Consider the following 11,388-nt stretch of genomic DNA (forward strand, 5'->3'; position numbering starts at 1 on the left):
CGCTTACTAGTAATGCTAACAAGTATGCTATCTGAACTCTAATAACTTGGAGGTGAATCCCTCTGCCACGGTTTCAAATTATGGTGTGTTCCAGATGAATTCTAATTGAGGTTTTATTGGTTATAATAAAGCTAGCTTTTGGTGATGTGATTAGAGAATGATGAGGAAATTGTGTAATAGATTGTTTTGGCCCTTTCCCCTCATTCTCAACTATTCAATATGAATGCAATTGCTATGTACCAAGGCTTGTTGTTGGCCTATCAATGTGGGCTTTCTCAAATTATCCTAGAATCAGTATAATTGAGTAAGGTTTCTAATGTTAATAGGAAATTCTTAGATTTTAGCCTTGAATTTTTTTTTTGTTTTGAGGGACATTTTAGAAGTTGTATCATTTTTAAATGTGTAGTTTGTTTATGTAAGTAGAAAATGTGGCATAGCTCACTCTCTAAATAAGAAGGGCCTCTAGGATCAAGGTCATTTTGTTTTTAATTGTCATGGGGCCAGTAACAATTATCTCACTAAACTTTCACTTTGCGGCAAATACCCCTCCATTAGACTTCCATCATTTAACTTTGAAAAAGTATTAACATTCAGTTGTTTAAAGTTTTTTAACCCCTGAGCTAACCTTTTATTATTTAGTTGAATAATTTATGGCTCGGTTAGTTTTCTAAATATAACATTGAAGTCCTCTCAATTACTCTGACATGTCCTTGTAGATTTCTAGTTCGATTCAATAATCATATGAAATGGTAGAGGTTTCTTTATAATGGGTAGAAATTTAAGATTTTGTCTTATTTTTCTTAGCTTGTTAGATAAATGAGTGAATAATTTTTATATTTTAAGATGAAGAGGGACATTCATTTTAAGTTTGAGTGTATTGTTTTTGTTGGATTTTTAATTATGATTAACCTAAAGAAACATGTTTTATATGTTAGATAAGTGATTCTTGTTATTTTAGTTGGTCACGTTTGAAGAAAATTGAGGTATTTTTTTTCAATTAATGTTTAAGATAAAATGATAAAGAAAAATAAAACAATGATAGCTCATGTGGGTATTTTGGTAATTTAATGCATTCTATTAGCTAATTTAATGGCCAAGGGGTATTTATCATAAAGTGGAAGTTAGGAGGGATCTTACCAGTTGACCATAGTACAAGGGGTCCTTGTAATTGACCCTTTTTAAATATCATGCCTATAATTGATTGGTTATATATATCAATTACCATTCCTTAATGGCATGCTAGTTGAACCTCAAATTTAAATGTTTATATATTTTTTGGGCAATTTATATGATGGGGGGGTATTATACTAGGAAAACTTTGACAAATTAACTAGTTACCACTATTATGATACCTTATCATTGTTCTTCAAGGTATATTGTCCTTTCAATGTCATAGTTTGACTCAATTCTTACCATTTTATTATTGTTATATCATTGTTAGTACATTAATTAATATTCTATTAAATGCCTCAATAATCTTGAGAGGGGCATGGATTTGATACAAAAAGCAATTGCCAAAATATAGTAGAATACACATCTTAGAGGGTGTTCATCAATATAGCAATTTTGCATTCTTAAAAGGGAGAATGTCCGTTCAGCCCAAGGTCATAATTCATAGGCCCAAAGTGCAGTTGGGGTAGGTGCTAGCTCGAATTGATGTCAATTCACGGGTGGGTATGGATGCATAAGGTGTGGGTTTTTGAACTTTTGAATGTTTATAAATTTGCAGCAGAATTCGGAATTCTGCATTAGGCCTGTCCGTACTTCTCCATTTTTAAAACAGTAAGAACCAAAACATCAACAAATGTGTGTGTTTGTATTTCTGACATAGTAGTTGTTTTTATTTTAAAAGCTTCCCATTCCTAAATATGCATAAACACTTATGGTTATAAACCCGTTTAATTTTTACTCTCAATTTCTCAATAACCACCCCATTTCAAACTCATTAAACCTGCCATGACCAATTTCACCCGATTATCATTTAATCAATTAAACCTTCCACGACCAATCTCACTTGATTATCATTTAATCATGTTGGTTTAAATGTGTCACGATTGGTAGTACCAAAAAATCATAAAAAAATGCTAATTACTCAACATCAAACATCAAGTTCAATATTAAAGTACATAAAAAGTCCTTCAAAATATATTATTAACTAATTACATTCAACAAGATCCAACATACAACTTTAAAATATTTGACATTATATAGAACTCTTCTATATAAGATACATTTAATAAAATATATACAAGTTTGTAATTGGGCATCAAGAGCAGGTACCACATTAAATATAATAAAGTTTGAATGTTGAGTACATTGAGATAAAAAACCCAAACCTAAGGTTTTGATACACAAGTCCCATTAAGGTTGTGACGAGTTGGGTACCTACAAATTTTCATGAAATTAGCATCCCTATACAATTGCACATTAGAAATATATTCCCATAAATTTAGCATGTATATTGATGAGGGCGGATTTGGCCCTCCAATGACATTATGACACCTGGCACCTCGTGACAACTAAGTGCTAACTACACCAGGCAACTCGCTACTTCACAAGCAGCTCACCACCAAGCAACCTGACACTTACAGACAACTCGCCACCAAGTAGCCTGGCACTTACAAACAGCTCGCCACCAAGCAGCTTGGCACTAGGCAGTTCGCCACCAAGCAACTTGGCACTTACAGGCAGCTCGCCACCATGCAGCCTGGCATCTTACAGGCAGCTCACCTCCTAGTCAGACCGACCACCGCATGACAACCCCGAGGAGCTCACCACCGTACCCCACATTTTACAGGATTATGACTTGTAACGACTATATTAGCTCACCCACTCCCTGATTCAGGCGGAGATGAGCAACCTTACCGGTTGGTAGCATTATCCCCACTTAACACGGAAACAGATCCCATCATAGCGGGAATCCAGAAAATACTCTACCAAAACCACGAGGACTTCAGTATATAAAGACCTTACCTCCCAGGGGCAAAGGGAGGCAAAAAGAAAAGAAAAAAAAGATATGAGATGATAATCTCTGCCCTCTAGCTCTCCCATTCTCTAATATCATTATCAACTCACACAAAGTGTTGACTTAGCCATCGAAGTGACCTTGCCGGGTAAACACCCCCGGGTTCTCTGATTCAGTTCTTGCAGGTTCCTCAGTCCCCGCCGTCTACAAGGATGAGCAAATCATCTCCTGCAAGGAGCAGCTGGGTGACGCTACACTAGGGAGCTCCACTTCAGCCTCTGAGTCACTAGCCACTTGGGATCAGACGAGATGACGAGGTACTTAGCCAGAAAAAAATGATACGTGACCAGAAACCGTTACATCACATATATTGTAGACATTCTCGATGTACGGCTAGATGTTGTGTGTGCAAACTTTTTATTTCAAGAGATCTGAGCTCACACAGCAAAGAGTAGCACTCGGGATTTCCTACCCACTCTCTAATAGAGATGTGTGGCTCCAATTCATGACATGTGAAAAGTGGGCAGGAAAAGTTTATAAGAAATCTGGGCTCAAGGAGTAGTGGCTTCTATGTTTATTAAGTTATGTTGTTTAAGCTACTTCAAAGAAACTACATGAGGTAACTTCATCGGAAAAGTGGATTTGGTGGCTTTTGTAAGTGTAATTTTGGTTTTTAGATTTTTAACAAACACAACTTCATGGTAATTCAGGTTTCTTAACTAATTGAATGTCAAAAAACCAATGTATGAAAGCCCTCTTAAATGAGCTCGCACTAAATGGACTGCTCGGTCCATAACATACATGTACCTTCCAACTAGATTTTACCACGCTATCAATAAGATTTGATGATAATTACTTATGACACTTCCGACTTTAATGCCATTGGTGAGAGTGTGAGACTAAACAACTACTCTTTTCACATCTCTACTCTCCCTTTTCCACTTTAGCAACGCTGTTGACTTAAAGATAAAAGATTACATAATTATTATATATAATATAGATATTATATTATATGTAATATAAATATATGGGTTGTGCCGCGGGGCTAATCGGTCATATCGTTCCATGCCGGTCCATAGATATAAAACCTTAGGCCCAATGTGGCCCAGACGATCTTATCGTGTCTGACATAACCTGATTTACACCTCTAGTTTTAGTCTTAGATAAACAATATAGAATAGGAGGTACGAATGGCCCATAGACCGTAGTAACTCAAAAACAATACTAAGTTTTAATTTTTCTTATTAACAAACACTGCCTATTACAAGAGTGGTTTACCACTATCGCTTGTCGTTGGTCATCGATGGTCTGATCACTTGACGATGGACTATGATTTAGATGTGAGAGAGAGAGACAGGAAGAGTGTTGGTGTTGAAAGAAAATAAGAAAAAAGGGGGTAAAAGTGAAAGAAGAAGCTGAACATTCTGATTTCTGTAGTCTTTTGTTTTGTGCCCTACTTCACAATACAGAACTGATGATGTGATCATTGAGATGTTCTCAATACAGAACATGTCCTTGTTCTTCAACCGCATTTTTTATTTTGCCTGTTATTTTAGTGGCCGTCACAGAAGCAATTCGCAAACACTGCATAATCACACTCTGCATGACACCCTCTCCACCTGCTTTTTGGACAGCACAGACATCGCCATTTGTATTCAATGTGGCAGTCATTCTTCCTCCCATAACTGCCTCTTCATTGTGAGTTGGATCTATCACCACAGTGTTCCCATCACCAAAAAATGCAAAGGTTACTGCTATAGGAAGATGATGTATTGTCAGAGGGAGTGGCTCCTTCACCTCAGGTGGATGAATTATCACTTCCTGACCATCTTCACCTCCTAATGTACATTCTGGCCTTAGGAATGTCAGTAGCGCAGCCAAAGCAGCAATATTAGCGGCATCAACCAGATTCCCTCCATTATCAAGAATGTGAAGATCAACACGAATGGACCAGACTAACTTTCCAGCAAGCACACAAAGTGACTCTGTATCTATTGCCCTGCTCTCCCTTAAACCTCGGTCTATTATTCGTCCAAGTTCCACAGCAAACTCCCCAGGACGCCCCGCCTCAAATGAAGGGTCAGCCATTGGTGAAAACTCAGTATATATTGAAAGGGTTCCTTCATTTGGCCTGTCTCGATATGGTTGTACTAGTTGAGAAGTGACAAATCCCATAACATGAGTCTGTCCTAGCTGCCTTCTGAAGATCCATCCTCTCTCCCAAACTTAACAGTCAACTGACGAGTATCGAAAGGACGACGACCATCAACCCTGAGGTCCGAAAGTAATGCTGTCTCAATAAACTTCTTTTCATTGACTGTCATCCGCCAAGTGTTTGCCAATCTTTGTTCCATTTCCTGAGTGATGTCCTGGCCGTCGGTTTCTTGATGCCGCGAATAGGAACTCCAGAAAAATTTTTGCGGAACAGGGGAGGTCGCGGTCTCCTACCGAATGCTAAAAAGAATGCAGAAATCCACGGAGATTGATGGAGAAATGAGAAACGACACCGAAAATGACGGAGCCTTTACCGGATCTGGTAGAAAACAATGCTTCCGTCGATGAATGTGTGCTCTGTTCTTCACAGAAAGAGGTAACGATGAACGGAGCAAGGAGGGTCGATTTTGTTGGATTCGTAAGTAGAAGCGGAGAGAAATCCGATGGATTGGTAGGTAGAAACTGAGAGAGCTCTGATGGAGGGGAGGTTTGCCGCTGCGGTGACGAATGGAAACAGAGAGAGGAGGAGGAAGAAGAAGAAAGAAGAAAGAGGAAAGAAGAAGGAAGAGAGAGAGGTCGGAGAGAAGAGGAGAGGCCGGAGGTTTGGGGGGAGATCGTCGCCGCTCGCTGGTTTCGTTCGAACAGGGGAGAGAAGAGAACAGTCGATTGTGTTGGTGAATGTCTCTTTTGTCTGTTGAGAATTAACGAATTACCATTAATAGGCTTCCTACCTTAGTTTTCCCATTTTTCTACTCAGTAAACAAGGAGCTTTGTTATTACACACTTCATGTAGATCAAAGGTTGCATAAGAGAGACGGGATCTGCTCCTCACGAATGGGCGCCTCACATGCACAAATCAGGATTTGGTCCGCGCACCTTACACCGACCTCAGAGCCCTATCCCACCTTGTATCGAGAACATCTCCCCCTGAATACTCTCTCTCTCTCTCTAAAGTTGAGCTTGTCAAATTTGTCATGCAAACAGTCATCTCCTTACCACTAAAAGTAAAGCTTCCCTCTAGGAGTTGCCATCTAATATGGCTTATCTCATTTTTTTCTTTATTTTTCATTAGGAAACTAACTATTCCCCAACTTTCTCCTAAATTATCTCTATCTCTCTCTAATTCCTATTTATCTCCTAAATTATTTCTAACATATATATATATATATATATATATATATATATATATATATATATATATATATATATATATATATATATATATATATAAACAATGAAGTCTATAAATATTCTTTTTTTTTTGAATTTTTTATTTTTCTTAATTTCATGTCATTTTTGAAACAAACAATGAGATGCACTTTCCCATAACTCCTAAATTACCTTCCCCACTATTCGCCAGTTTCTCCAAAATTATCTCTAATTTCTATTTATCTTCAAAATTATCTCTAATTTAGTGGAGAGTTTCTCTCATAAATTATCTCTAATTCCAATTTATCATCTCCCCCACTTTTTATCTATATCTATCTAAAGAAAGTTTAGATTGAAAATTTTCAGATTTATTTAAATATTATAACAAAATTATATAATAACTTTAAAATATTTATTAAAAATACAAAAAAATCTATATTTTTATAAGATATATCATGAAATTATGTACTAACAATTTAAATTACGTTTTCCAGGATAATCGATTTAATTGCTTTTCAAATATTTAATAATATGTAATAACTTTAAATAAATAAATTCAAATAAAAAAACATTTTAAATATTTTGATAGATTATTTAAATAACTAAATATTTATCATAACTATATTTTAAATGGTTAAAATAACAAAATTATGTAATAAATTTAAAAAATTTCTTCAAAGTAGAAAAATAATTATAACATAATATTGAAACTAATAATAATTTAATATATTACAAAATTAATAATGAATTATGTAATCAGAGTATAAATTATGATTTTATGGATATTATCAATTTAAATGTTTTTCAAATATTTAATAATATGTAATAGCTTTAAATAGATAAAATTCAAATAACAACAAATTTTAAATACTTTATAGATTATTTAAATATTTAAATAAGTAAATATTTACCTTAATTAGATGTTAAATAGTTAAAATAAAAAAATTAAAAAAATTTGTTCAAAATAGAAAAATAATTATAGAATAATATTAAAATTAATAATAATTTAATATATTACAAAATTAACAATGAAATCATGTAATAATAGTATAAATTGGGATTTTATCGATAATTAAATTCAATAAATAATTAGTATTTTAAATTTTATTTATTTTACATATTACTTAAGTATTTAAATAACTAAATATTTTACATAATTTAATATTTTTACATAATATTGTAAGTGACTAATTTCACTTATATCAAGTAAAAATTCAAAAAAATAACTTTCAAAAATATTAATATTTATTAATAAAAATTTTAAACTCTTAATATGTATATATTTAATAATTATATATACTAAAATGAATATTTATTGTATTTCAATAACTATTTTATTGTTTTTTATGATAAGTGCATTTTCAATGATTATGTATAAATTTATTTTGTTTTGTTATTTAACAAAAAACTTTCAATAATTATTGGAGATTAAACTACTATTTTTGAAAATTTTAAATTTAATTTATTGCATTTTTGTTATAACTTATTGATCAGTATTTATTAGAGATTAAACTATTATTTAAGATTATACTATTTATTGACTAAGTTAATATATTTTTAGTACTTATTGTATTTTTTCATTATCAATATATTTTCAATGATTGTGTATTTTCGTTATGAATTTTCAATAATTATTGGAGATTATACTATTGCTATTGATCAGATATGAGACTATTAATTTTGCTGAAATTATGAGTGTTCATAAGTTGGTTTAGTTCGGTAATAGGCTATTTGGCGAACCAAATTGACCTGGTTAGGTTGGGGAATTGGTTAGTTGAAATCGACTGACCTTTTGTGAAAATTGACCCACTCAAATTGTACCAGTTTGAGTTTTTTTTTTTTTTTTTGTAAGTCGGTTCAAAAGATTTAAGCATAACAATTGAATTTAATTTTAAAAATTGCATTGCAATTATTAATTTTAAAACATTTTAGAGTAAGAAATATGAGAAGTTTCCCACTTTCCATGTTAAAAATTATATTTAAAATATAAAATATTAATATATCCATGGTTAAGTTGTTCAATTTTGATCAGTTTACAAATGGTCAAAGTGAAACTGGTCCAACTTGGTCGAATTGGGAAATTTTTTAACCAAAGTCGACCTCAAATACTAGAGAACCGACCAACTCGGGTCGAGTTGATTGGGTTGGTTGGTTTCATCAGTTTGATGAATAAACCTAACTGGATTAATTATTGTTATTTTTGTATTATAAAAAAGTTATTAAAGGTATTATATAAAATACAAAAAATTATTAATTATTTAAAAAGTTGAAAATATAAAACAACTGTATATTCTTATGTGTTTTTATTAGGGTCATTTACTAGAACACACCTTATAGTTCTACATATTTACTTAAACCTACATTTTTCATTTTACTAAGACATCTCATATATTTTATAATATATTTACTTAATCAACCTTTCATTAAGAGTGTTTGTTTTTCCATTAGGTCCATGATTTTTATTCCAAAAATACACTTAATACATTTTTAGTATAGAAAAAAATTGGCCAAATATAGCTAATAGAGTAGTTTCCCATGTCTTATTAAGAGTGAAAATGGTATTTTATTTTTATTTTCTTTTAATTAAATTTATTTAAATGAACATTAGGGTCAATACTATCGTCTAATGGAAGATTGATTAAATCCATTACAAATTATAAGTGGTGTTTTAGTGAAATGCTAACTATATGATAGATTTTAGTAAAACCATGAAACTATAAGAGTTATTTTACTAAATAACCCTTTCAATTATTTATCTTTCGGTTAATAAATCCAATGCATCACACGGGTCCCTACTAGTATATATTAAAACAAAGTGGTCAAGAAATTTTATCCTTTTTTGTTTTTTTTTTTATTTCATGTCATTTTTGAAACAAAAAATGATATGCACTTTCCTGATAACCTAAATAATCTCTTCTCCTAAACTACCTCCCCACTTACTCCAGAATTATCTCTAATTCCAATTTATCTCCACAATTATCTCTAAATTAGTATAGAATTTCTCTCATAAATTATCTCTAATTCCTATTTATCCTCTCCCTTTTTTTATATATATCTATCTAAAGGAAGTTGGGATTAGAAAATTTAAGAATTATTTAAATGTTATAATAATTTTAAAATATTTATAAAAAATACAAAAAATATTTTTATATTTTTACAAAATATATCACAAAATTATGTTTTTATGGATTATCAATTTAAATGCTTTTCAAATATTTAATAATATGTAATAGATTTAAATAAATAAAATTCAAATACAATATATATATTATATATTATTTAAATATTTAAATAACTAAACATGTATCATAACTATATTTTAAATAGTTAAAATAACGAAATTATCTAATAAATATTTTTTATCCTTTTACAAAATATATCATGAAATTATGTACTAATAATTTAAATTATTTTTTTTTGGATCATCGATTTAAATGTTTTTCAAACATTTAATAATATATAATAGCTTTAAATAAATAAAACTCAAATAACAAAAATAAATAAATAATTTATATATTATTTAAATATTTAAATAACCAGATTTTTAACATAACTATATTTTAAATAGTTAAAATAACGAAATTATGTAACAAATTAAAAAAATTTCTTTAAAGCAAAAAAATAATTATAACATAATAATGAAATTATGTAATAATTGTATAATTGTGATTTTATGGATAAATAAATTCCATAAATAACTAATATTTTAAAATTTAAATATTTTATATATTATTTAAGTATTTAAATAACTAGGTATTTTAGATAACAAAATATTTAACATAGATAGATTTTAAATAGCTAAAATAAATAAATTATGTAATAAATTAAAAAAAATCTGAAAAGTTTAAAAATAATTATAACATAGTATTGAAAATAATAATAATTTAATATTTTTACATAATATTGTAAATAACTAATTTCACTTATATCAAGTAATATTTCAAGAAATTAATTTTTAAAAATTTAATATTTATTAATAATAATTTTAAACTCTTAATATGTATTTATTATATAAGTATATATACTATGATTAATATTTATTGTATTCTAGTAATTATTTATTGTTTTTGTGATAAATGTATTTTCAATGATTATGTATAAATTTATTTTGTTTTTTTATTTAATATAAAACTTTCAATAATTATTAGAGATTAAACTACTATTAGTGAAACTTTTAAATTTAATTTATTATACTTATTGTATTAATCTTTATTGGAGATTAAACTATTATTTGATATTATGCTATTTATTGACTAAGTTAATATATTTAGTACTTATTGTATTTTTTGTAATTTTCAATAATTGTGTATTTTTGCTATATATTTTCAATAATTATTGGAGATTAAACTATTGTTATTTATCAGAGATTAAACTATTAATTTAGGTGAAATTATGAGTATTCATGAGTTGGTTTGGTTTGGTCGTAAGCTATTTGGCAAACCAAATTGACCTGGTCAGGTTGGGGAGTTGGTCAACTGAAATTGACTAACCTTTTGTAAAAACCGACCCACTCAAGTTGTATCGGTTTGGGTTGATTTTTTTGTTTGGTCAGTCGGTTCAAAAGATTTAAACTTACAAATTAAATTTAATTATAAAAATTATAGTGCAACTATTAAAAAATAAATATAAAAATTATATTTATGATATAAAACATTTTAGAATAAGAAATATGGAAATTTTCCAACTTTGCCATATTAAAGATTATATTTAAAATATCAAAGATTTTTATGAAGTCTAAATTACGTAGCATACTACTACAAAGACTTGGCACAAGACCGTTTGTTGCTCCAAAGGAGACTGAGAAAGAATGATTTACCTCGGGAACTTGGAATGAAACCTAGAAAAAATATTATACCGTCAAAAAAGAAATGCTCAGCATAGTCCTCTGCATCACTAAATTTCAAAGTGATTTGATAAATCAACATTTTACTTTTCAAATAGATTGCAAATCGAGCAAAGAGATTTTAGAAAAAAGATGTTAAAAACATGGTTTCAAAACAGATTTTCACTAGATGACAAACTATTTTATTGGTATTTGATTTCGAAATTAAATATACTAA

The 11,388-nt window shown here is 29.9% G+C and overlaps 1 protein-coding gene across 1 annotated transcript; it reads right to left on the reverse strand.

The window, feature by feature from the left end:
* Positions 1-4,341: 4,341 nt before the first annotated feature.
* On the reverse strand, positions 4,342-6,814 carry LOC148864483 (exosome complex component RRP45B-like). Its single transcript, XM_088980402.1, is given in 2 exon segments — positions 4,342-5,163; positions 5,166-6,814. Coding segments are annotated over 2 exon segments (855 nt in total). The 5' UTR covers positions 5,320-6,814; the 3' UTR covers positions 4,342-4,462.
* Positions 6,815-11,388: the final 4,574 nt, after the last annotated feature.

Source organism: Nelumbo lutea, chromosome 3, assembly GCF_056320005.1.
Source record: "Nelumbo lutea isolate HS-2025 chromosome 3, American lotus-T2T, whole genome shotgun sequence".
Taxonomy (NCBI): Eukaryota; Viridiplantae; Streptophyta; class Magnoliopsida; order Proteales; family Nelumbonaceae; genus Nelumbo; species Nelumbo lutea.